At 40.2% G+C, this 27,758-nt stretch overlaps 1 protein-coding gene across 2 annotated transcripts in view; it reads right to left on the bottom strand.

Annotated features, from left to right (window-relative positions):
• Positions 1–6,321: 6,321 nt before the first annotated feature.
• Positions 6,322–27,758, bottom strand: part of RIC8B (RIC8 guanine nucleotide exchange factor B) — a 37,311-nt gene continuing 15,874 nt past the window's right edge. Inside the window, exons 4-11 of one of the 2 annotated variants that reach the window (XR_009741798.1) lie at positions 26,466–26,560; positions 21,735–21,888; positions 21,330–21,425; positions 18,726–18,870; positions 18,428–18,572; positions 16,552–16,671; positions 16,298–16,452; positions 6,322–7,415 (exon numbers count right to left, since the gene is read on the bottom strand). Coding sequence is in view for 1 of the 2 variants with exons in the window: in XM_061445046.1 (XP_061301030.1) it covers positions 7,304–7,415; positions 16,552–16,671; positions 18,428–18,572; positions 18,726–18,870; positions 21,330–21,425; positions 21,735–21,888; positions 26,466–26,560 (867 nt within the window). In the remaining variant the exon portion in view is untranslated. The remainder of the gene's footprint in view (positions 7,416–16,297; positions 16,453–16,551; positions 16,672–18,427; positions 18,573–18,725; positions 18,871–21,329; positions 21,426–21,734; positions 21,889–26,465; positions 26,561–27,758) is intronic. The other variant, XM_061445046.1, reaches the window with a different exon arrangement.

Here is a 27,758-nt window from a genome sequence, read left to right as displayed (position 1 = left end):
GTACAGGTGGGCACGAAGGGCTGTCCGTGCCATATTGTGTGGCCACCTGGGCCTGGCTCACTGCAGCTCACAGGACACAAAATGGCGCTTCCTCCTACAGCTGCTGTGCCCAGGAAAGGGAGAAGCACCACCTTATTCCACCCAGAGAGGTGGGAAAATCCCCTTGAAGCAGGGCATACCAGGCACCCCTGTGAAGGGCAGGAGCTGCAGGGGCCCCGGCTCCTCAGGGATCATCCCCCCGGCCATCTTCCTTATTTCTTATGAATAATTACAGCTCCCCTTTCCCCTCCCCGGGCACATAGCAGCCCGCGCCCCAAAAGGCAGCAGCGTGTCGAAGTTGTGCGATCTCCATTAAACTGTATGCTCCCCGCCCGCTGGCGATAATGCACTTCAGATAATGCATTGACGCAATATATTTTCCAGGATGGGCTTTTGTTTTCTTTCTTGGCCGCTCACCCTCTCTTTTCTGTGGTCAGTTTTGCTCATTTCTCTTGTAAGCTGTCTAGAGGCAGAGAAAAGGCTTTCAGTTTTAAGCAGTTTCCTTTTCAGTTTCCCTTTATTGAATTCCAACCTCCATTTTTTTTTTTTTTTAAAGCATAGGGACATCATTTATCTTGGACTTTAAGTTGCAGGGGCCTTCAAGGGGCTTCTTTTTTCCTTTCCCAGCTGCATTTGTTGACACACAGTCAATCTGGTTTTCGCCTTCGTTCCCCCTCTTCCCCCCAGCAGGCCATAAAGTATCGACAGCTGTGCCCTTTATTAGCATAGCCATTTTAGGCACAACAAGGGGGAAGAGACTAAATATATTACAGCCATTACCTCTGTCAAAAAGTGACAATTTTAAAACATCTTCGCTTTTCACCGGGCCAGGCGGCAGCACAAAAGAAAGTGCTATAATTTTAGTGTAAATGCTTTTTAAATATGGGTCACTTGGCCATAATCAGTAGAAAGGATGGAAAAGTTCAAAGCTTGAGAACAGTTCAGGCAGATAGCAGGATTTTTGGGGGGTTGTTTTTTAGTTAGAGGCTTGGCTTTAAAATATGCTAATTGGGGCAAAAATACAACAGTGAGAAGCATGCAAAACAAGATCTTGTTCCTGGCAGTTTTGTTTTCCGTGCAGCTCTGTTCATGCTTTTCCCATCTACTTATAAGTGTGTTTTACAACTTGGCCAGGAATTATTCCTCCCCAACAGGGTGTTACGAACATTCAGGGACTGAGCAAATAGGAGGGAATCCAGGCAGGCACTACTCAGTTCTCAAAAAGGGGGAAAAAAGTAAACTACTGTTTTTTTCAAATGCCTTTGGGAGTTTGATGTGCTGCAGCACTGTGATTTACCAGGCAAGATCCCTTCTTGCACATAAAATAACCCTGAAGCCTTACAATCCTGGTGGATTCAGGTTTGGATTCTTGCACTTGCTGACTTTTATACATGGCAGAATCTTGTATTTCAAGCTTCCAGAAGAAAGAATTGATCTTTTTGATTAGATGAGGACTAACGCCCACAGTCAGAATCCATTGTGAGCTCTAAAAGCTGAAAGAGGGCTTACGGATGCCCCAAATCCTGCTTTTGTTTTAATTTGTAATGGGTTTATCAGACACAGAGGAAGGGGCAATCTCAGCAGGCTTTATTTTGGATGGCTTCACCTTCCTCTCCATTTGTAACATCTGGGGAGAACTCTAACGTCTTTTCTCCCTCTTATCTGTACCTCCCCAATTGCGGTTTTTGCTTGAGGTTGCACTTTGCCTTTTAAATTTCAAAACACATGCAAAACTTGGCTTATACTAAGGCAAGTTGTTAAAACAGGCTCCCAAAAGCAAAGGTGCTTTAAGGGATCTATTTAAGCAAAAGTCTATGCAATAGTACACACAATATTGTACAGTACCTATCAACTGTTGTGATTTGTCTTGTCATGGCTCCTGCGGGCCTGTACCCTATTGCATTGAGCCTTCTGAATTTGCAGGAGAGAGCAAGCGAGCATCCTGCTCTGGGAAGAGCATGGTCCATGGCAGAGGGGAAATGGGAAGGAATTCTCACCACCCATCTTTTGGCAACCAATTTAGCAGTTAAATGTAACCAGCTGGTCTCCCCAGGCTCCCTCTGTAAGTCAAGGGAAGGAAAGCAAAGCTCCTGCAGAGGGTCATTCAGTGCACCCAAATTAGCCTTACTCTGAATTGTCCTCTCTCTCATCCGTGACTGGAGAAGGAGTTTGAAGAGACTACCCGGGTAATTTAGCCAGCAAAGATGGGTGGTCTGAATAATTCCTTCCCCACCAACCTCTAAAAGCCTGCCTGGGTACCCCACAGAGATCGGCATGCTGTCAGAGGGATCGATTCCCAGGCACGTCAGCAGTTCAGTAATCTGTGCTCATGCTGCTCTAAGAGAAAGCCGGGATGCTCAAGGAGCTTATTTGATCCTATTGGACCCTGCAGCTCCCAGCCAGGAGAGGTTGCTGACCTGAGCCACACACTGTCAGATGATGCTGTTGGACGAGTTGTGGCAGCGGGCAGGTTTGGGGGGATTTTCTTTCCCCCTATCTGTCAGACTGCATCTACTGCTCTCAAGCCTGGCCAGAGGACACTGAGATGGGACAGCCTGATCCTCAGGCCAATTTCAATTTGGTGGAATTGAAAGTGGCTCCTGCTGCATAGACAGGAGAGGTAGCTGCTTCTACTTCCAAACAAATGAGTTTGGTCCCTCCTTGTGGGACCCCCTCTCCCTCATCCTCACACAGAGAAAAAGGTGTTTACTCTCGAGAAGGAAAGCAAGTTATGGAAGTATGGCACACCTCCAAAAAAAGGAACCCAAAGCATTACTGATCCTTGCAAACAAAGGCAACACCCTAACAAAGGCACAGCTTTCCATGGACCCAAGTAACAGGTAAAAGCAGAGGATTAACCAGACTCACCTGCAGACAGTGTTGGTGGTGCTGAGAGGAGGAGCCCTGAAAAACACTCAGCTTTAGTACAAGCAGGCAGTTACCACCATTTTCCAGGCCACACAGCCACATGTGTCTCACTTATCTGCCTGGCCACCCTGTAGCCTTGAGCCTGCCACTGTTACCCACAGGCATTAGGGAGACAGGCAGGGTAGCTGCCTAGGTCCCACCTCCATCAGGCAGGGCCTCTGCTGCCCTTAGGTCACCCCCAGGCAGCTGACTAGCAGCAGAGGTCAGGAAGGAGGTACAGCATACCTTTCCAGGCTCTTCTGCCTGTTCTTCAGCCAGCACTGAGAGACACTTCCGCATTCCTAGGCACAGCTACCTGAGGGACACATGGCAAAGATAAAAGGACAGCACTTCCCCCCAAAATTGCTGGTCTAAATATTGCATCACCAGAGTGAGAACATGCATTTTGGAGAGAACCAGCTTCAGGATGAGCAAAAGCTTTTACATGAAGAAACCAGGAAATGTTGCCTATCACTTTTCGTAAGAGCCAGAGCCATCCAAGTAACTAAGACGTTAAAAGATTTTAATTTGCAGGATTAAATCATACTTTTTAATTTTGCTGTCTGAAAGTGAGCTGCATCTTTGCACTGCCACTAAATCATCACTTTTGCATGCTTGAGCAGAAAAGAATCTGACCTGGGCAGCTGTTTAACTTGCTGCTCATCAAAGACCAGCAAAGTCTGGCTCTCAACTGTTTGAACAGTGGAACAGTCTTTTTACAGCCAGCCTTACTAAAGCACAGGATTTTATTAGCTGTTTTGTGGTAATAAGGTGAAGTACAATGTTGTGGAATGCTCCTTCAGGAGATTTGGGATCTTGTATACTTTGGGGTTTACTTTCCTCTTTCGGACCTAGGGTGCTTGGCAACCAACTAATACGACAGCTTCATTGTAATATTCCCTTCCTTAAAGCCACCTTTGACAACCAGTTTTTCACTCAGGTAGAAGAAAACTATTGCTTGAAGAACTATGAGAGAAATATATTATAACCCAGTCTCTTTCTCTCTCTTTTTTACTTTTAATTGGTTGGGTTTTTTTTCAAGCCATTGCAGACTTCCAGGCACTTGGGAAAACTCTAGATCGAGGGTGAAAGCTCTTGGCCACACTCACATACAGCAATGTTGTTTATTCAGAATATTGAAGCTAATGTCGTTTTTATCTTTGGCAGATTTCTTTAAAGTTCTGCTAATTTTCTCATGACAACATTTTTAACAGATTGTAAACGTCCCTTTTTCCTGAAAATCACTTCTGGGTCACATGAAGTTTCAATTAGCATCTGGGAATACCTGCCAGGACATTCTCATGAGCATTTACACAAATGGATCTGCATCATCTTGCAAAAGAACAAAGTATCCTGACAAATTTCAGCAATTCCCCATCGTCTTTTGTTTCCTGACTCTAATGGGAAACAAAAAAAGAGCAAAGCTTCCAAATCATTGATGAGCTATAATGAGAGCTGTGGTACTTTGGACTGTTGATGCCAAAACAAAGACTGAAACACAAGTTTATATACGTGGGACTGACTGAGAAATGCTTTTAGGGAATGAAAGGCACACATCTCAGGAACCCACCAGTAAACCTCTTGGCATTTTACTCAGAAGATTTCTTTTTTCTGATTACAGCATTTTCTATGTCAACTGTACTTGAGGGTTTTGGAGGAAAAATGGAAACATACATTTATATAATCAAATATTTCAGATAATACAGAATAGCCCATACAGAGCAGAGGCTGCTAACCTTTCATCGCTCTCCGGGCTTGAGACTGCCCAGCATCCAAATGTTGCAAGTTGCACAGATTCCCTCAGACAGGAACTTCAAATGCAGATGTGGCACCTCTGTGTTCTGCTGGGGAGGAAAGAGAAAGCATTCCCAAATCTGACTGGGCTCACTGCCCCATTTGCTGGTTTAAATAGGGTTCAGTTGCCTCCACTTTTGGAGGTTCATCTTTGAAAATAAACACAGGAGCAAATTGTAATTTCTCAGCAAAGAATTTAAAGAAGACCTTACTTTTTTTTTTTAATTAAACCACCAAATAGTCATTTTACTTTTCTCCAGACTCCCATCCATCTTAACACCCACATGGTTACTTTGAAGAGCAAACATCACACAAGGAAGCAGAGGCTCTGCTGTGTTGGAGGAACTTTGTCCCAGGATTTTCCCTGATCTCCAGCTAAGGATGGACATATGTTATGTTTCAAAGACAAAGCAAAAATCTTGCAGCACCCCTTCCACAAACTCATTTTCGAGCAAGGGATGCTTAGGGATGCTGTACTAGTGGAAGTTATTAATTTAATAGATCAACCCTCACTACAGGCAACCCAATTACGAAAATCACTCTTGAGCTAGGGCATTCAGGCAGAAACTCCTATGCTTGGTCCTTCTAATTGAAGCAGCATCCCATGTCTCTAAAACCTACTACGAGCATGTAATTTCCAAGATAAACTAAACAGAAGAACTGTTTATTGCAACTATTGTTGCCTTGTTGCAATTGCCAGGAGCCAGACCACAAAAGCCTCATGCTATACCATCTGTAATGAAATCCCTGGAGCCACGATTGTTCTATTCATCTCTTTAGCCAGCTAACTGTAGAAGCATATTCTACAATTTGTGAAGCAACAAATGGAGATTTTGCTTTTTCATGCGCTGTACACGTCTCTATACCAACCCATACAGAACTGCTTTTCCAGCCCCAAGAAATGGCCTCAGATGATGCCAAGACAACACTCAGTATCTCACTGACAGAGCTAGTGAAGTTTTGCTCCTCAGAGAGGGTTCATAAAGTCTTTGCTCCTGCAGTGCACTTAATGCTTGCCTCGACTGGGCTCCAAGTCCTCAGTGGATGATGCTAAACCCAGCATTACATTTCTGAGACCCAGCACACAGAAATGTTTACAATCAATGTCCCTAAAGTTTCCTTGGGGTTTGTTTGTCCACCTCCCCCACCCCAAAACCCCATCATTACTATCGCTGGACAGCATCCTTTGTGAAAACAAACCTGACTTTTGAGAGGGCAGTTCTATTTTGTTTCTTTTTAAGTCTTTTCAGGAGACTAAGGAGATCTGTGGAAGCGCCTCACATGGGAAACAACAGCATGATTTCACACCATGTCCTCCCTTCACAAGGTGTCCAAACACCAACTCCTTTAATTGAGTGAACCAGTGTCAAGTCATAGGAAGCAAAGACAAACCACCAACCTCTGAAAGGTTCAGAAGGAATGGCATGTGTCTGTTTCTAATAAAAAAAAAAAACAAACCAAGAAAGCCAGGAATTATAAACTAGACATGGATTATTCTTCATGTAATTCATGCTGTAAGAAGACTTCTTTCATTAATACACAGAGGAAGAAACCAAGCAGGCAAAGAGGCAACAACAGTGGTGCAGCAAGTCTAAAACTTTAATCTTTGTTTTAAAAGAGTACAGAGTCGAAAGAAGAAGACACTTTCTTCTCCTTCCCACCTTCCCATTCTCTATCCCATCGCTTCCTAAGTTCTCCATAAAAGGAAATATTTCTTTGTTGATTAGTTTGACTTCCCTTCAAGTGAGGCATTCCCGTTAATCTCCAAAAGTAGGCTCCAGTTCAGTAAAACACTCGCACATGCACTTCACTTTAGTCCACTCCCATTCATGGCAACATTTAAGTGTACATACTTGAATGCTGCTTTGAGTAGGGATGTTTTTAACTGAAGACTTAACTGAAAATGAGGGGCGGGGTATATTCGTGTGTTCTTAACAGGGCAGAGGAGGTAGAACAAACTCCATACATCATCGTGTTCCCAATTTAAAGGTAATTTTAGCAGCAGTCAGTGACTGACACATTGGTAAAATCCTAAGCAGCAGCTTAACTACAGAAGTGTGTAGCAGTAAGAAATCCAGTGGCATTTAAAAAAATCAGGTAAAGCAGCTTCGCAGGGTCAGTCAGACTTCCAAGTTTAAACACCCTCTGCTCCTAATGCCATTCAACAAACACGCTTCTTTCATTACAATTATATAAAGGGGAAGACTGGCAAGACAATGCAAAAAAATAAAATATCAAGAATGGGAAAACCTACAGTGTTCAGAAAACAGGATTTTGGAAAACTGAAGTGTTTGAATTTTATTTTACATTGTAGGCTTTCGCTTTTTATCCCTTTGAAGTATGTTTAGTTTTAAATTAATAAAGTCCATAAACTAATACATTGGTATGTTCTTTAAACATACATAATAAAAATGCAGACATTATACCATATTTAAATATCCCAATAATAAAAGAGTTAAAGTAATGCTGGCTAATGTGAGGATAAAATGCCTAGATAAAAGATGTTGTAGCTCTAAGGAAATGTGTGGATTAGAGGAGAATTGAGAGCGAAGCAGGTGATGCTTTAGTCTGAATCTGAACTGTCTTGCTTGTTGGTATGGTACTGGCTGACTGCTTCTTCCAAAGGAGCCATTGTACCATCCGGCCGCACTCCCATTGGTTTTATAAGCTCATCTCTGTAAGAGATTTAAAAGAAGAATATATATTAGCATATGCACACATATCAATTCACATGTGTATAATACAGTCACATACAGTATATGCTTTAATGCATAATGAGCCTTTAAAAGGAAGTTATTTCTGCTAAAGCCCTCTGTTTTGAAGAAAGAGGAACAAAAAACCTTCCAAAATAGGTGGGAGGGGAAGAGCAGGATAGATAAAGACTTCATTCATCTAGGCCAAACCTACTTAGCCAATTAAAGACACCATGAAAAGTCAGTGCCTAATAGGCTCAAGACACGGAGCAGGTTCCCTGTTTTAGATACACAAACTAGCTTTTCTTCTGAGAGTTCCCTGACAGCCATTTCTTCCTAAAATCTCACCTGCTGTTCTGGCCTGTATGTGCCCAGGCAATTAAACCAATGATTTGATACACATTCACCCTGTTGAAGGAAATAAATCAGTTACAAAAACAGACTCTGTCTACACCACTATTAAGGGTAAGTACTTGTTGATTCATTTAAAAAAAAAAAAGCTGACTGATTCTAATACTATTGCTTTTGTTTGTGGCAGTTTAATTACAGGATTGACAGCCATTTTAATCTCTTCAAAGCTCCAAAGGCCTCTCAGCAGCTAATCCAATTATATCTACTCCACAAGCTACAGCCTCATCTAAGAGATGATTAATTATTGATTAAGCCAATCAAAAAGTATTAGCAAAGATTTATTTAATCCTTACTTTTTATCACCTCATTTATATGTGGATTATGGCAAAAGCTGTAAGGGCAAAGATAACATTTTGATTTCCTGCTTAAAAAAAAAAAAACAAAAAACACCTCTAAATATTCAGGAGTCACCTTAAATAAAGGAGCAGAGGTTTGATGGCAGCCCACTAAAACTACCAGTTTAACACACATGTACCATCCTTCCGAGCCACAGACCATACAACTTCATCGCTCAGTGGGGAAGAGAATGAAGACCTTAGGCCCACCGTAGTAGAGGATCTGGTTCAAGACCATCTTAAGAACCTGAACATGCACAAGTCCATGGGACCTGATGAAATCCATCCGCGGGTCCTGAAGGAGCTGGAGAATGAAGTTGCGAAGCCGCTGGCCATCATATTTGAGAAATGATGGCAGTCAGGTGAAGTTCCCGACGACTGGGAAAAGGGAAATATAACCCCCATTTTCAAGAAGGGGAAAATGGATGACCCAGGGAATTACAGACCAGTCAGTCTCACCTCTGTGCCTGGCAAAATCTTGGAGCAGATTCTCCTGGAAGGCATGCTGAGGCACATGAAAAACAACAAGGTGCTTGGTGACAGCCAGCATGGCTTCACTAAGGGGAAACCTGCCTGACCAACCTGGTGGCCTTCTATGATGGGGCTACAGAACTGATGGACAGGGGTAGAGCAGTTGATGTCATCTACCTGGACTTGTGTAAAGCGTTCGACACTGTCCCACACGACATCCTTGTCTCTAAATTGGAGTGACATCAATTTGATGGATGGACCACTCGGTGGATAAAGAACTGGCTGGATGGCCGCACACAAAGAGTTGTGGTCAATGGCTCAATGTCCAGCTGGAGACCAGTAACGAGTGGTGTCCCTCAGGGATCGGTGTTGGGACCGGTCTTGTTCAACATCTTCGTCACTGACATGGACAGTGGGATTGAGTGCGCCCTCAGCAAGTTTGCCGATGACACCAAGCTGTGTGGTTCGGTTGATACCCTGGAGGGAAGGAATGCCATCCAGAGGGACCTTGACACACTTGTGAGGTGGGCTGATGCCAACCTCATGAAGCTTAACCATGACAAGTGCAAGGTCCTACACCTGGGTTGGAGCAATCCCAGGCACAGCTACAGGTTGGGCAGAGAAGAGATTCAGAGCAGCCCTGCGGAGAAGGACTTGGGGGTGCTGGTGGATGAAAAAATGAACATGGGCCGGCAGTGTGTGCTCGCAGCCCAGAAAGCCAACCGTATCCTGGGCTGCATCAAAAGGAGCGTGACCAGCAGGTCGAAGGAGGTGATCCTGCCCCTCTACTCTGCTCTTGTGAGACCTCACCTGGAGTACTGTGTGCAGTTCTGGTGTCCTCAACATAAAAAGGACATGGAACTGTTGGAACAAATCCAGAGAAGGGCCACGAGGATGATCAGGGGACTGGAGCACCTGCCGTATGAAGACAAGCTGAGAAAGTTGGGGCTGTTCAGCGTGGAGAAGGCTGCGTGGAGACCTCATAGCAGCCTTCCAGCATATGAAGTGGGGCTATAGGGACGCTGGGGAGGGACTCTTCATTAGGGACTGTAGTGACAGGAAAAGGGGTAATGGGTTAAAACTTAAACAGGGGAAGTTTAGATTGGATATAAGGAGGAAATTCTTTACTGTAAGGGCGGTGAGGCACTGGAATGGGTTGCCCAGGGAGGTTGTGAATGCTCCATCCCTGGCAGTGTTCAAGGCCAGGCTGGACAGAGCCTTGGGTGGCATGGTTTAGTGTGAGGTGTCCCTGCCCACGGCAGGGGGGTTGGAACTAGATGATCTTAAGGTCCTTTCCAACCTTAACTATTCTATGATTCTATGAAGCAAAGACATTTCAGCAGCTCTCTGCCTGGTCAGCACTACTACCTTGGCTGAAAAAGGGGACAGAAATTGTTTGTACACAGCTAGCAAGCTAACCTTAACACAACCACTGGAACAGCAAGAAAGGCCAGAACAGGGTCTTGGGTGACAAGGTCTAGTGTGAGGCTTTCTTGCCCACAGCAGGGGTGTTGGAACCAGATGATCTTCAGGTCCTTTCCAACCCTAACTGTTCTGTGATTCTATGAATTGCATGCATACACTGGATATGGTACAGTCAAGCAGCAGTTAAATTACGTCTCCAAGAGTCTTTTTTGCTCAGGAAGAGCAGGAACTAGCAAGATAAACGCTGGCTATTTGCACAGATGTGGCAATCAGATACTACGGTGATAAGCTCACAAATCCCACTGCCTGTGGCATTTCAATACATGAGAAACTGGACCTGGAGAAACTGCTGTGGTTTGGCTAAGGAGGCTTGGGTGGGAAGCTGGGGGCCAGGGAAGGTTTGTAATGACCATACTGAAGAGCCTAGGCTTTGGAGTTGCATCTAATAGCAAAGACTTTCACAGGAAAACCTCCCTGTATATCTAAGGCCTTTTTGGCTTTCAAACACTTTAATAAAAACCAATTGTCCTTTGAAATCTGTAATCTTGCAACAATTCTTCAGTGTCACTTACTCAAGTTCAAGCCTCAATAGCGATCTATTACACTTATATTTGAGAATACCCTGGTAAGTCCTTACTCATATTTTTTAAGTCCTAAAAGTAAAAACATAGCTACAAAGAACAAAATCACCTTTGCTTGCCTTCTAAACTCAGAGGATCCTAGATTTTTGTTTAAAAACCATAACGTATATTCTTAGGTTGCAACATTTAACACTGTAACCCAAAGTCACAGAATCACATCATTAACTAGTCATTTACAGTTTATTACTGGTAATAAATAAATTATAACGGCTACTAAAGGATAAAGAAACAGTTCAAGACAAAGGAAAGAGACAGAAAAACATGGTCCCAAGTCCCCTTATGTGGGGGCCTCCCTCTCTTCATGTAAGTAAGGATCCTTACAACATACCTGTAAATATCGTCAAGAAGTCCTATCTCACCATTTGTCAATTTCAAAGACACAGCTCTTTCTCAGCTACTTCCCTTTTACATCCTGCTACATGCACTACAGAACCTGACACAAAGGTTTGCTCTCCTGGTGAGTCATCTGGAGAGACACTGAACACCAGATGTAATAGGTAAAACATCCATATGCACAAGTACTGGACTGTGGTTTTTGTGGGGGTCTTTTGCATGACATTCTACACGTTTTGCATGGCAATGTAATGCAGAAGTCTGAGTCACTGACATGCATTTGTATCTTTGGTGATGCTCAAAAGCCTGTTTCTCAGTTCACTGTACTCATTTCAAAGTGCACCGTTATGAATCATTCTGTAGTGCATTTGAGGTTCATTCCCAATGCATTTTCTTCTCTCTGGGCTTCAACTATGAGCTAGGCTGAGCTCAGATTTCATAGAATAATACGGACATTTATCAATTACCTCTCTGCTCCTGCAGGAGCTTCTTGCTTTGCAAATCCTTGGCAGGATGAAAGATAGTTGTTCTCTCTGTATGAGAAGGATGAACTCCATGCATCCTTCCTCAGACAAATGCTATCCAGTGAAACAGAAGTGAATGAAGACATAAATATTCTAGGCCACCAAAAGATAAAGTAGCAGAAGAAGCAGGTATCAGCCTAGGTTTTTCCTAACTATAATCTAGTCCTAAAATTGTGTAAAACATGGCACCCTTTCACTAGTGAAGACATGACTGCAAGCTCTGAACTCCACACAAGCTTATTCCTGGTTTTCAAAGTGGAAAAATAGAGAGGGAAACAAACAGCTGAAAAGATCTGGACTGACTACAAAGCTAGCTTCAGAAGTTTGGAACAACTATCTGCTAAATAACAGAATTTTGGATTGGATTGCAAAGGACATCGCTTCAGTACCATACTGAAGTTAGCGGATCCTTACCTGGTATAAATGGTCTCAGCTCTGCCTGCCTCAGCAACTTTGCCCATTTAGCACTGAGGTACCTCAACTGAACTTTGACAACTTGGGTTAGCTGAGGATGTGCTAAGGTGAGCAATAGCACCTTAAGTAGTACATAGCTAAAGTTTTACTTAAGGTGAGATACAAGGTGTCAAGGAAAGCACCAGAAACTGGCAGGTATAGCCTCAGAAGACAGTTCACTATCCAGAAACTGGATGTTTCCAATACATCTATAGAGGGCAGAAAACAGATTGCTTCAGCCCAGCAGGTGGCAGTGGGAATACTTCTGTATCCATGAAGATATATGCAAGTACACAGTGTGCATATTTATGCATATTTGAAATATTTGAACATCCTTATGTGACCTCTCATATAGTCAAATACACCTTCTTGCAACATTCATTTTTCTAATGCAAACAAAGCATTCTATTCAAGTGTACTTAGAAACACACCATAATTAAACAGTTGGTAAAATGCATTCTCTTCTTCCACTTCCAGATCTCCCAAGAGTCCCTTCAAATGTAGCTATACAAGTTCTAGCTTCCTGCTTGCCATTTAGCTTAACAACTCAAAAATCATTCCCTTGTTTTGAAGGATAACGCTTTCTTGTCTGCTTTATGTGTATAAGGCAGTATTGACACACAGAATTAATGACAGTGTCAGTAATCAAACAGCCATCATGTAAACACCAGTCTCCTCCTTTGATAAAATGGCATGTTAGGAACCTATTCACCTCCTTATAATTGAGTACTACATAATAGTTCCGATCCTTTCATGTAACATTATTTTGTTCTATGGCTAGAAAGGGGAGGAAAAAAAAAACCCTATGTAACATTGCCTTCTTCATTGATCCTATGATTAATTTTGTGTTTTTAATGAGTATGGTTGCTTATTTAGACAGGTTCTCTTACATACTCATTTTGTTGACTTCTGTTCAATGTACAACAAAACCCAAGCCGCGATAATTGGAGACCATTTCATCAGCAAAAGGATTCTTGCTATTAATACAAGGTTGGCTTGGAAAAAACACCCTGACATTTTAATTAGTCAATTAATATACAATTCTACCTACCATTTATAATAGAAAAAACTGCTAGCATTTTTTCCAGACATTTTAATTAACACGGAGGGTCTCAAATACTCCATTATATCAGCAGACAGAATACCGTACCACACCGATTTAAGGTGACTAACTTGATAGTTTGCAAAAACTAAAGGTTCGGTTAAAGCTTTTTGCAGATTTGAGGAGTTTTTCAAAGCTGAAAGATGTGCATCACATACACAGGACACCGATTTACAGTCACCAAACAATTCGCAATGAATCAACAAGATCGTATCAGCCCTTACTCCAGACAAAGCCCATATAGCTACTTCAGGGCCAAGTTCAGGCACCCAGCAAGCTACCTGAGTAACATCTACATCTCCAAGAGCTGCAGTATCAAGATTTTTCATCTTCATTTACACTTATAATTTATATATAATGATTTTTAAAAGTAATCTCATCTAGCTGAATTTGAGCAAAATATTAATTTCTATAAAAGCTTTCACAGAACCCAAGTCTATGCTAATACACTGGGTTCACAAACAATATTCATCTTACTTCCATACATGTTGATAAAACAAAACTGGGTGATTAATTTTAATTTAGCCTTGTCAATGGTCAATGACCCCACAAACAGGCCTAATACCAACAACCTAACAGAAGAGAAACAATTTGGAACTAAGACCTGAAATACCCAAATGCATGCATTAGTTTTACATCATCTCAAACCAGTTTCAATTCTTCAGTGCCAGTGCTGAAAATAAAAATCCACTGGCATCCTATAGAACAAGGGAAAGAACACCACTTTACTACTTAAGAGTTTCAATAAACCTAAACAAAGAGCACAGTGTAAACAGCAGCCATTAATGCAGGCTATGATTTTGCAATGAAGTAGTAGTGTTTTGTAAATTTGCCTTCTGACTTCGATCCATCATCAGATAACATTTCAAAACCGATACAGATCCAGTCAAAGCCAAATCTAGAACACCCCAGTGACAGACTGGCCTGATTATCCTCATCAGTCAGGAAGGAAAGCAAGTTCTTCAGACCTTCAGCTTCATTTTGTTTCATACCTTTCTCCAGTAAAAAAAGCATGCTAGCTCTTCAAAGCTTAGCTTCCATTACCGGGACAATACAAGTGTATTAAGCAAACCAGTTTTGCTGTACGTCATCCAAGTTCACCCTAAGCTCTTGTTCAAGTTGCACAGATACATAAACTCATTCAAGATTAAAAGAAGGAGCTGTTTGTTCCCTGTCCAACTTCCTCCTCTTTTATAAGGAAAGCACTGCACCAAACTGAAACTGCTCAGTTCATGGTGTATGTCCCCTCCTTTGATGACAACAAAGACCAGCAGAAGTAGGAAACCTGCCACCAACAGCCTGCCTCAAAGCAAGATTCAAACCCCAGAATTAAGCTCCAGTTTAAATTTGTAGGTTGCAAACCAAAGGAAAAAGCGCATTCCACTGGTAGATTTAAGTATCTGAAAACTTCGAGCACCAAAGGGCTCAAGCTGGAGGCAGAAGTGTTCAATTCAAAAAGCATGGAGGAACTCCCACTACTATCAGCATGTTACAACTCTTTCTTCTTGCATACAGGACTGGCCGCTTCCCATTTCATTTAACATCTGCAAACCCTACAATTGCACTCAATTACATTCATTAAAAACATCCCACAGCCTCCCAGGACAAAGTCTTTTCTTTTTCCTTCCTGCCAGCATTTCCCCTCACCCCCCAATTTTCAGTAAACAAAAAGGGTGGGAAGAACAGTCAAGTGATTTTATTCATGTTATCACAGCACCTAAAAAGGGGTCACATCAACAGCACTGTCCCACAGTAATCACTATACTAAAAACCAAACAAACAAAAACCCTTGCAACAAAGAGAGTCCCAGTCCTGAAGAGTTTCCAGCCTAAACACTATAGACAAAACTGCAGGTGGATGTAACTGACACAGAAAGCCCAAGGTGAAAGTAAAGCTACTGGCCCAGAGGGTAAGTAGTGACACAGGGCACCAGCTGCTTAGTTATTGTCAGTTTGAAGCAGGCAACACAGCAGGTGCCTCCAATCCTCCAAACTGAAAAGGCTCTTATGCTACAGTAAGGCCATTTGGACTTTTGTGTAACTGCTATAGTGATAGCAACAGACTTGTCTTCAGTCTTAGCTTATCTCTGGTCTCAATCTTCCTTTTAAGAAAGTTTTAGACCATTTAGTCATTTTATTGCAGTACCCCTAATGCTCAGCGTCTTAATTCTCTAGCTTACATAGCAATCATCCCATTTTACACAGTAGTTCAATGAACACTGCATGTGCACTGCATTTTCTTCTCTTTATTAAAAAGACTGTAACATACTACACTTGTTTTCCATGCAAATAATGTGGAAAAAGTATCCAATTACTTCACTGACAGTCTCAGGTCAGGTTCCAAGATCCTTCCCTGCTTTCACTCCTGCTTATAATTCAGTCTTTGTCAGCTATTATAAAATTCAGATTCTCCCATCTTTTGCTGTATTCCTAATCTTTAACAGAGATGTAAAAATACTTGGCTTGCTAATTTCTCTCAACAGATCTTGTTTATCTACAGACTCCCACAAGCACAAACGCATGTCCAGCTGCTGAGTTTTCCCATATTTGAAGAACGATCCTCTAATATATTTACCTAAATTCCTACAGCTCAATTCACTGGTAAATTAGTATTACATTAAGTGTTCCTTAAGAATGTAAAACTGCTTACACAGAAATCAAACTACAAGCAATTGCTCCAATATAGCTACATGTATGGGGGAAGAAAAAACAGGAAATTCTAGGCATACTGAGTCAAAGAGGAAAAAGAAAAGCTATAGTTAACAGCACAGGACTGTTCCCTTTTTGTATTCAGAAAGCTATAAAGTAAAAATAAACTGCCTGTATCAATAATGTACACCTTTATGCCACATTAAGTACCATTTTCTTTTATGGCCTTACCTCAGTTATTTAAAAGGAATTATAAAGGCTCATTTGTAATCCAGCCCACACTGACTCTACTCTAAAAAATCCACAATCATTCTTAACTGTAAATTCCCTTTTAATTGGTCCATTATATAAATTATTGCTTCTGACGAGAAGTATTTTCATGCCGTATTTGTTCTTCATATAAGCAGCAGACATAAGTAGTTACCATGAGATGCTGCTCATTGACTTGAGGAAAACGAGTACACTTGCCTTGGGCTTGGATTGTGTCCCGCACTTTAAAAGGAGAAATTCTTTTCATTTACCAGCCTATCCATTTAGGAGGCAGGTCCCCTCACCACCAGATCTTCCTGATTCTGTCCAATGCTCTCCAAAACAGGTTTCTCTGAAGTCCTGTTACACATTACTCTTTTCTTTGAAGTGCTAAAGATTTTTCTCTGCAGTTAAAGGGGTCCTAATCCTGCAAAGAAGTTGATTATAGCACCAGTTTGAAGGACGAGACCCCAGAAAAGAGCAAGGATACAAGCTGCCGCCCTCAAAAGCGGCTATAATGCAATACCTGGAAAGTTTGTCAAACATGTTGACAAGCTTCATGGCTTCATATTCCTTTTGTTCTTCTGTCATTTCATCCATTGGATTGGGCATTGGTTCTTCTAGATGACCAGTGATAAGGTTAATGCTGGAGGTGGAAAAATAAGACAGTTTACATTCCTAAATATGTCAATTTTCTATCTTCTTTATGGGTGGAAAGATGAACACACCAACAGAAACAACCAAGACTATCTGAACTGCACATCAAAGCTTTTACTAAAGAGCTTCATATTTATACCTTTTTTGTAGCCTTTTCTCATTAATCATGGTATTATCTTCTTGTTGATTCACAGTATTAATTTCTTGTTAGTTACTCAGAAATATGCAGTCCACTAGTACTTGTTATGTTTATAACACATATACAAGCAGTTTGAAAGCAGGGGAATAATGATGGTAAAACATGACAATGTCATTAGTAATAATGACATAGATGGGGAACAGGGACAGATACATCTTTGAAACTAACTCTGTACAGGCTTAACTTTAAAAATACAGACAGGTTCCATTTACATTTTCTTATCCATGAAGATCTGTTGAATTAGTTGACTACTGCCCTCCCATGCTGGTTTTTGCTCAAACCAAATTAAGGTTACTTTACTTTGAGAATTTACAATGTCAGTTTTATTTCCACTGTTAAAACAAGTGAATCGCTATACAGAAATAGTAGCAAAAAGCAGAGAAATAGTTTTAAAGAACACTTTCAGGGCAAATTCTCTTTTCAAGCAGTTAAACCACAAACATTTAAGAGCAGTACAGCAAATCAGATGCATAAATCAACTGACAGTTGTCTTGAATGTTTCATTTAATTGTCAGCTTTTAAATAAATAGATACTATATACTAGATAGATTCATGTAACTGGACATTGGGCTTTTGAAAGAAGATCCGAGACAAAAGAGTGGGGGAAAAAATAACCCTGAAGTTCAGAAATAAAAAGAAACCTCATGTTTCAGAGTTCTTTTCTTAGCATAGAAGCAATATAATTCCTGTAACTTTTTATACACTTAATCCTGTCTATTGTTCATGTTCCTTAACAAGAATCTTCCAGTAAGCTACAACCACCTGTCATACACCTAACCATGTCTGTGTAATTCAGTGAAAACTGAGTTAAGCAGAAAAAGAACATCCTTCAGATGCCCACTATCGACAATTTCAGAACCAAATTAAAAGCACAGATGTAACATGGCAAACTGAAACCTCTAACACCAAATCAAATACAATTAATAAAAATCAACAGACAGAGCTTCTATCTGATCACTGAATCCTTCAAACACATATACTGGATTCCTGATGCATGACTTCTATGGACCTACTTGATCCTTCAGAGAATTTTACTACCAGGCAATCCAAGTGGCTGAAACTAGACCTCCTGGTTTGTTTCTTTTTTACAAAGTCCTGCTTAAAACCCTGAGCCACTCGTGACACCTTCATTTCCTGTTATAGAGATACACCCCACAAACAATAGTAGTGTGGCAACTTCATGTGAGTTCCTGGAAAATCTGGGGCAAAAGCTACCCTCGCTAAGTTGGTTACTATGGGGTTTTTTCCTACAATTTGCTCAAAAATCTCTTTTCACACTTGAATGTTAAATAGGTTTTCAGACTGAAGTTAAATCATTCTCATGGTAACTCACCCTAGCCCTGCCCCATGGAGATATATGACTATATGATGGTTACTATCAGTGGCTAGTTTCTCAATAGTTAGACCATGAAGTCAACAGGAGGCAATAGTTAATACAAGAACATGTAATTCCAAAACTGGCCTCTCTGGAAAAGTTGAAACAATAAAAGTATGTCAAAACATCTAAACTGCAACAGGATATGCAGAATTGAAAACAATACTATACTTTGGCTTTGCAGATTTGTATTCTTCTGTATCTGTATCTTCATCATCTGAGTACCACTGATCTCCTCTTCCTCCTGCTAACAGGCCCCTTGCTGCCAGCAATCCCGCCGCGTTACCATAGCCTGTATATTTTAACAAGCTGTCAACTGCAAAGGGTGAAACAGAAAATCATCCAGCTATAATCAGCTACAAAACCAAACCAGTGTAACATTACAAGAATAGAGAGTTATAGCAAGAGGCAAATACACTAATTACAGGAAGACCTTATATAAAAGGGAGAAGAAAAAGTAAATTTTTACCTCTCTCTTTACAAAGAACGAAAAGAAATTCTGCTGCAATCTGCTTTACTCCAAGGTCAACATGTGTCATAAGACGCACAAGCTTGTTTCTCACTGTTGTGCCAACTTCTGGACGATTTGATACATCTCTTAATGGAGGTAATACCTAGCAGTACAAAAAAAAGGAAAACCAGCATAGAATGCATGGCAATACCTAGGCAATCCTTGCAGAGACAGTCAATAGAACAAGAAAATACTGTAAGCTCCACTCCTTCAAAAGAAGGAATAATATCAATGCAACTATGCTTCATGCGCATATATTCTTAACATATTCAGGATGTCTGGTCTGCCATCCTGGTCAGAAAAGTTCTGAGTCCCAAACACAGACTTTTAAAAGAAAGACAACTATTAGGAGTTTAAGAGCACAATGACTGCTCTCAAATAGCTGGCCAAAAGGCATCAGTGACCTAATGTTCTTTGTTTCTTTGTTTTGCTCAGATATCTGGCATTCGCATTAAAAATACCAGCTTAAGGAAACTTACAATGTTAACATGATGGGTAATTTACACAGAACAATTAATATACTTATGATGAAAAAGCAGGAAAAGAAGTCACAGTGCAAGTTCTACTACCATGAATTTCAAAAATTAGCTCAACATTTATAAAGGAAATATATTTTTCTCCCAGAAAACACTCTTTGAAAAGCTCAAGCTAAATTTCAGACCGATTTTGGAGAAAACATTTTTAACGTTTCCTCAAACACACTATTTTCTCATCAAATGTCATTAATATCATTAACTTCAACCCTGAAGAAAGGCAGGAGGTGCTTGAAATATGGCTGGTTTTGAAACCTAGCTTCTGCCTCCTTGTGCATATGCCTTCAGACTCAAAACCCGTATTGTTTTTCACATTCAAAGGATATGATATGATTTACAAACCAACCTGGGCTATAACATGAAAGATTTAATGATTTGAAGACTCCTACAGTTTTACTCCAGTATTTTACTAAGGAATGAAACCAAAGATGTCACTAACTGTCATAAGAAATTGCAGGTCCTTTCTTTTCTGGGTGTCCAATGTAAAATGTCATGTTCTGTGCAAAATTAGTGCACAGTTACTACTGAAATCAGCCTCCCTGGGAACCCATACTTAAACAAATGAATGCTACACTATTGAATACTTAGAAGAAAACAGACTCCATCTTTTTCAAACTAAGTATTCAAACAATTAGCAAAAGCATTTTAGCTTGTCCCTGCTTACTTTCCCCAATGGGGATACTACCATGACTGCTATTTCACAGAGTGCTGTAAGAATGAATTAATGTTTTCAGAGTACTTTAATACTAATGCAGTGATGAGTGTCATAGGACAGTCCATGAGGAAATTAATCATTCTGTCTTCAGATCAGAATTTGAATAGTGCACAATAAATAAAGCCTAAGGCCAACACTTAACAATGAGGGTAATTCAAAATATCAAACATCCAGTCATGCAGTTAGCAGTATCCATCCATTCTGTGCACTATATGAGGCAGCAGTCTGTGGCAGGAAACAGCATGCAGTTATATCCTGACATCTTGATGCCAAGATGTTGTAAAAACACGCAGACAACTTCATTTCCTAACTTCTGAACGTTTGGCTCTGCAATTTACTTATTTATTTTATTTAACAGATCAGAAGAGCCTCCTATGAAAGAACTGCTGCAAACAAAAACAATAAACAGCCAGAAAAAGTTTCTTAAATTCCTCAAAACCATTTTTCAGGTACAGATGAAAGAAACAGAAAATACATGTTTTTTTTCATTATAAACTCCATTTCTGAATTCAGGCACAGCTTTGATCTACGATGCAACCAAAAATCACCTCTGCTTAGGAAAAAGAACATTTCTCAGCTGTTTTCAACTGCCTTCCCCCTTCTCATCTTTTAACTTCTCTCTGACTTCAGGAAAAACAGCAAAACAAACAGAAAACACCATACCCAGGCACAGAGATCCTTTAGATCTTTAACTGTGGCACAGACATCTTTTTTTCTACAAAAAGCCTACCCAAGGTCTGTACTGTACTAAACAGCTCTCATAAAAGATGAAGTGATGAAGTGTGCTTCTGTTCAGGGACAGTTTTAATATGACAGAACAGCTGACACACACTGGTACACAGGCTTCAATTCCGATGACTCATGCCTGCTGAGATCAAACTAAAGCTCAAGCTGAACTAATCAAAACACCTGTAGCCTCACTGGCTACCACGCAGCTTTGCAAAGTTTTATTAAATGCACTGATTTTAGTTTTATATATATGCAGGACGCACGGGGACAGACCTCACTGAGTTTTTTGCCCCTGTGTCAGGTGATCACAGTTTTAGAATACCCCTAATGTTGTTATTTAACAGCTCTACAAAATGCATCATGGAACTTAGGCCATAATATCTATTGATTTACATGACTGAAAAACTATTTCTACAGCTGACAGCTGTCAGAGACCTAACAGAAGAAACTACTGCAGAGAACTTTGGGGGTACTTAATACAAAACCATTTGTACTCTTAAAGTGTCAGTGTCTTGCACTGATGTACAAACCTCAGAAAGTTTATCACTAGCTTCATATTCAAATTTTTATGAATATTTTACTTACCTGAGCTTTGATAAATTTCCTGATATTCCTATGAGTTCGGCAGCATTCAGTTAATAAACTGAGAACTGGAGTAAGACCTTCTCTATAGCTGCTTCCCTAAAATAAAACCAAATACAGATAAAACATTTTAAAGAGCAAGTCTTCCTTTTCAAATCCTATGAACCCTTCAATAAAGTCCTATATGACAGCCAAAACCAAAGAGCCAGACGTCCATCCTAATACAGAAATATGCTTCAGACATTCATAGGAATTTGCTCTCAATTTTGAGGTGTTTCACAGTCTAGAAGCAGGACATCCATATCTGTGCTAAATACTGTCTGAAAGGTTTGTAAGAAGCTTTACATGTGTGCACTTTTTGTTTTAATGACAAAGGCCCCCATTGTGTAGAATCTTTGCAGCCCATACCTTGTCTATTCTCTTCTCCATGAAATCCAGTAAAATCTGGATTGCTCCCATACTCATACCATTGTATTTTATATCTGTTTCCTCTTGGGATGATGGTTTAATAAGAACATCCAAGCAAGAAACGGGAACATTGCTTAAGAGGTTGATTGCATTGCTGAAACAGATTTAATAAAATAATTATTATTCATTTGGAAGAAAGAATACCAGAGTACAACTCACCATAAACTGTACAATTGCAACCAAAAAGAGGCCCTGCAACTCAAACAATGCTTTATTTTCTACTCCCTGGGTTTTAAGGAAGGCAGAATGCATTATCTTAGAACTAACAAGCAAAAAGAATGACAAAAGCTCCAAAAGCTATATTGCAGCAGTGCATTATTACTTCCAAACCCCACAGTATCCTATATCCCACAGATAAGGCACAGCATCCAGCAGTGCATTACAGCAGCTGATCTTGCAGGACAGCAGGGGGAACTCTCACATTGATTTGCAGCGGTCAGAGCTTTCTCCTCCTTGAAACTTAAAACATTTTACAAAACATCTCCGTTATGATCATTAATGAGCCCAAGTACACCACAGAAAACACTTCCTCCTCCTGTAACAGTGGATCATGGTGGCAATCTCTCAGGTCCCCCAAAGTATTTTCACTTTTACCTGGCTTGTAGTGCACTGGAAATACAGAAGGCTTTTAGCAGATTAAAAAAAGATCCAGGTTTATTTCCTGAGCACTGCTTTCAGTAACTGACAGTCTCTGCGTTTTACAAAGCACAAAGAAGTGCACTTCCCAAATATCCATTAAGTGATTTAAATTAGACCACAGGGTCTCTCCCTCATATTCAGTGGAGTAAGAAGGAACTTACTTTGCAAGGGTCTCTTGTATGGTGCATACACATCCCCTGCGTTTGCCATCTCTGTTCTCATTATACAGAGTTGTGTTTGTACTTTTCCTGAATATGAGGCTGAATTACACAAACGCTGCAAAAATTAGAACTCTGTCACTATTTACGTGCTGATGCCCAACTAAACTTAAAAAATAGATATACTTACAAATACTACAGAACTATTTAATCTTACATGTGCAGACCTCAAAGCTGTCAACGAAACAAGTACTGAAGTTTCCGGGACTGGTGAAGCATTCCAAGAATAGAGAAAACTTTTCACTTTTAATAATACCTACTTAGAAGCTGCCCTAAGTTTCTATGCTATTAATATAATCCTAAGAAAGAACTAGTGAAAGAGAAAGCAAACTGTGGCAATCAAATATAGCAGGATTTCTAACAAGTGTGCTGGTTTTGGTCTGCAGACTCTGTGGCTGTGCCACATTGTGCCACCTCCCTTTTGCTCTATTAGCAATTGAAATTCAGACAACTTCTACTTTTTGGAAAGCTTGTTTCTCTTTGTTTTGTTTCTAATTCCTGTTTAAGGTACATCTTTTATATCATGGAAGTTATTCCTCTCCAATAATTCAGGAATAGCCAGAAACAAAACAGACTGAAATTCAACAAAAATTTGGTGGCTTCAGGCCTTTCATCAAAAGTTCTCTTTTTACCAGTTTCTTATTAAACAACCAAGTTCCCGAACACCTACAAAATTAATTTTCTGGATCACTGTGTCTGAGCTATTCTTTTCAATAAAAGAAGCCTGGCTTTCTGATCTTTGTCACTCCACTGACAGTTTTATTTGTGGTAGAGGAGTGTATGAAATTCTCCAGCTACCAGGAAGTCAGTGACTATGCACAGATCTGCACAATAGTGTTTGCATTCCTACTCCAGGGGGTAGAAATACTGCGTATATTACTCTCCCCTTTTCGGCTTCCTAGAGATCATTAATCACTGGGACATGACATCCACCCACTCATGCTCCCAGCCCCCTCCTGATATGCAAATTCAGAAGCAAAGGCCTATTTAGAGGTGCTGAATGCCTTGATTAAAACCTTGTTAGTGGGCAAAAATGGCACTTACTCTCAATATGTGGTGCTTTAAGCTGCTCATATTGGAACATTAAGTAATGATACGACAGAACCATGATAATGACAACAATACCTGTTACTAAATTAGTTAAGATATTTTTATAGGTAACTTCTGATTTATTAGAAATAGAGCCACACTGACAATCAGCACATCACAGCTTAGGGCGTGCATCCAACACCTGATGCTCACATAAAATAAATCCTCAATTTATACATTCAGAACATAAGCATTCAATTCAGAGCATAAGCATTCATACAATGTGCTTTAACAGGCTGCCCGACCCCTTCATTTAAGCATCTTACATTCTGCAGATTTACAAACGTAGAGAAGTGCAAGTGATCAGCAATTCTAAGAAATAGACTTATGCTCCCTGATGTTTCATAAAGTTCATTCTGCATTCAACACTGCTTATATTTTACTTTCTTTTTAACATTATTTTCATCATTGCCTTACTGATAGGCTCCAGGTGGAACTCAAAGTGAGAAGTCGCACTCTGCTCTCCAGCTCACACCTCATCTCAAGCAATACAGATTGCATGGTCAGAGTCTGGCATCCTAAAGAGCCCAAATGACAACACAGCCTCATTTTTGTAGCTATGCTATGTTAGCTATAGACTGCTAACACAAGTTTACTCATTCATTATTGAAGTTCCTATCAGGAATTGAAGTTTTGCTTGACCAAGTACACCAGGGGACTGAAGTGGAGCCCTCTGATCCAGGCTCCTGATCCCTCTTGAGGATTTGCAAGGGCACCACTTCTGACTATACCTTTTCTATTCCAGAGCAGCCTTGTGATGAATAGTCTTGGCAGAAAAACATGTTAAATCATTCAGCTTTTATTGCATCTTGCAGCATTCGTGGACAAAATTTAGGCTCTGCAAATGGGCATATCACAAAAGGCAAAATCTGCCCAGTGTTCTTATAGCATGTTAAAAAACAGACTTTGACATAAATCAAGATCGAATACTACCTGCAGCAATACTATACTTGCATTCTTTCTTCCATTAGCTTGAGCTAAACAAACTAGCTACAGAGGGTAGCTAACAGCTAATAAAGGGAGAAAGTTGTTTTCCCAGCATAACAGATGCAAAGACTGATGCAGTGCCATACTCAGTCTGATGGAGAAGGGGAAACAACTGAAGTGACACAGGCAATGATAACCATTCTCATTTCTTTTCTGTTTCCCCCTTGGAATTATGAAGAATCTTTGCCTTGACTTGGCATCTCAGTAAAGTCCACATGGGCAGTATCTCTACACAAAACATCCCTTCTGACTGCAAAGAGGACAGAAATCACACCTGTACTACATATTCTCTAAAGCTGCCTAATTCTGTATGGAAAGCCCTTTTTGTATTTTATCTGCAAGTGTTTGCAAAAGCTAAAACCAAGAAGACCTGCATAATATACATCCTTTTGCAACAGCACAAGAATTGATTTTTACAGAGTGATTAGACTAGTCAGATTACTGGACAAGACAACAGATGATGTTTTCACAGGATGAGCATCAGCTGTATAATAATTCACTAGCATATCAGGCAATCTTGCTGACTATGTACAAACTTAAATGCTTAAAGGCTAATCTCTGTCTTCTTGTAGTTGTTGAATTTATCCAAGTCTCTGCAATTTTCCCAGTAGTGGGGAACCTACCAGTCCCTCCCTTAAAGAAGGATGAGGGCACAAAACACCCACCATAAGCAGCAGCAAAGAGAAAACAGACTGCCTTTTAGGACACAGCACTAACTTCAGTCATGGCAACTACTGCAGCGATATCCTAAATTATTCCAAAGTAGTCTGCACCAACTGCGAAGGGCTCTGATGTAGGATTTTAGTGTTCACCTACTAAGACTGTTGATCTCCAAGAGCTTTCCAAGACTTTAATCAAGTTCATTTAACACTTTCAAGATTGCTGGGTGTGAAAAGCTATATCCCTCTTCCTGGAGACTGCCAGTTCAGAAGATGATCTTCAAAAGATCCAATGCTTAGATATACAGACATCTCTGAAGAAAATGGCAACACTAACTTTCATAGCAGAGAGATAACATGGAATAGTGTTTGAAGCTACCAGAGTGTCAGTCCCTGACCTAGGTGGATAAAAACAGGGCATCACAGAAAAAAAGAGTAACACTGAACAAAGAACCACCACCTCACTAAAAATACTCTGAATTTGATTGCATTATTGGCTGTAGATACATAACAAACAGTTGGGTGCAGGACTGAGGAAAAAAACCTAGTGCACCTAAAACTGCAAGATGAATCCCTCATCTTTGGCAAAAAAATATTATTAGCAGGGAACTGATATTTGTACTTTTAATAAGGAAGCCTAAACCAATTGGAAATAAAATCCCAACTTGTTATTTCCATCCCAATCTATCAGAACTGCAAAAGTTCCACACAGAAATTCTCCAAACACATTTTTTCCATCAGCTTCTGTGCAAAATAACAGGAGTTGCATTCCACTTCAATTTGCACTACCCCTACAACTTCCATATGTATTTTCATTCTCAGTTACTTACACACACAAAAAGATTTCGACAAGGTCAGCTTCATAATTATTGATCAATCTTACCAGCCACTTTCCTTCTCGAACAGTGGACATGCTTAAACAATATTTCAGGCAAATAGTTTACATCAAAAAAGATTATTAGTATTTTACTCAAAATTAAGTTGTTTCCACTTTAGATTTTAGACAAAGTACTTTTTTGCCTATCAAAAAAACCAAAACAAAACATTTCAAAGCAGACTGGTTCTGCAATTTTACCCACCTGTGCAACTCTTCAGTTTTGTCTTCAGTAGGGCCCATGGTTAATAAGCAGTGTCGAAGGATGGCAGCCATGTAACGAAATTGATGAGATTCATTCTATATAAATATAAATTATGAAGATATTTTTTCATTTTGAAGATTGCAAGTGGGACTTTCAGGTCACTAGAATAATAAAAATTAAAGATGGAAAATACCTATTAGATCGTAACATCCATCCCTATCAATAAAAGGACTGTACCTTACAGTTCTCTGAATGCTTAATGCAACATAACTGTCATATGCTGTCCTTTTAACTAGGCCTGGTGAAAGCTGCTGGGGACTTTTTTCCAGTTAAATGAGCTTTTGCTACCAGAAAACCCTGTTAAAGCATTTGCTCAATTCAATACCACTATTCCTAATATACCAATACTATCTTTCTTCCTGTATTTGCACATGGACGCTTCTTCACCATTTAGATTACTTATGTTCTTCATTTCATTTGCCTCCTCCTCATTTAGACCTTTTGCTGCCAACAGTTTCATTCCCCCACCCAGTGTGTTTCTTCTTCTAATTCACTTGCTTCTGTTCCTTTGATACCTTTTCTCCATTTCATTAGTAACTTCTCTACTCTCAGCACCCTTATTTGACCTACTTTTGCTCTCTCCAAGTGATTTCCCCTTCCAATCTCCAACCAGACATCAGCATATAAAAGTACACCAGTAACGGCAATCATTTAACTGTGTCTATCATTGTCCTCACCCTTTTTCATTAGCTCTTCTTGGCATCCACCGTATGTTCTGGTGTGTTTGACTTAGCACAAAGCATCCCAATGCATCTCTTGTAACATCAGCACCCAAATTTGCCAGCTGTACCACATGCGGCTCTTGTCTGGCTCTGCTACTTTGAAACCATCTCCAGTCATTATATATACTGATGGCTCACGTGGTTCTCTCCTTCTTAGGATGGACTTCATTTAGTTTTTTAGCCACACACCAAACATCTCTGTTCTCTTTTTACTTTCCATCCCCTCTACTGTTTGTAATCCCTTCAGATTCTGCATCTTCAGCTCACTTAATTAACATCCTGTTTAGTCTTCTTAGAGATCATTAGTATTTCCACAGGCATACTCGCTAAGGAGAATGACACCTAAAGTATCTGGCTAACCATCACTAAAGTGTGATTTACTTTAAAGGTTCCTTGCTTTTAGGAACTTTTAGTAGAGACATTATATAAACTTTGTCACAAAACATAAAATCAGCTTCTCCCACATCAGAATGTTTTAAACTCTCATTAAAAAACAAAAGAAAGGAAAATT

The sequence above is a fragment of the Pezoporus flaviventris genome, unplaced genomic scaffold, assembly GCF_033815535.1.
Source record: "Pezoporus flaviventris isolate CSIRO_AGI_PZ_B2104156 unplaced genomic scaffold, CSIRO_AGI_Pfla_v1 ptg000002l, whole genome shotgun sequence".
NCBI lineage: Eukaryota > Metazoa > Chordata > Aves > Psittaciformes > Psittacidae > Pezoporus > Pezoporus flaviventris.
The sequence above is the reverse complement of the archived record's forward strand: the minus strand, read 5'-3'. Positions and strand labels throughout refer to the sequence as shown.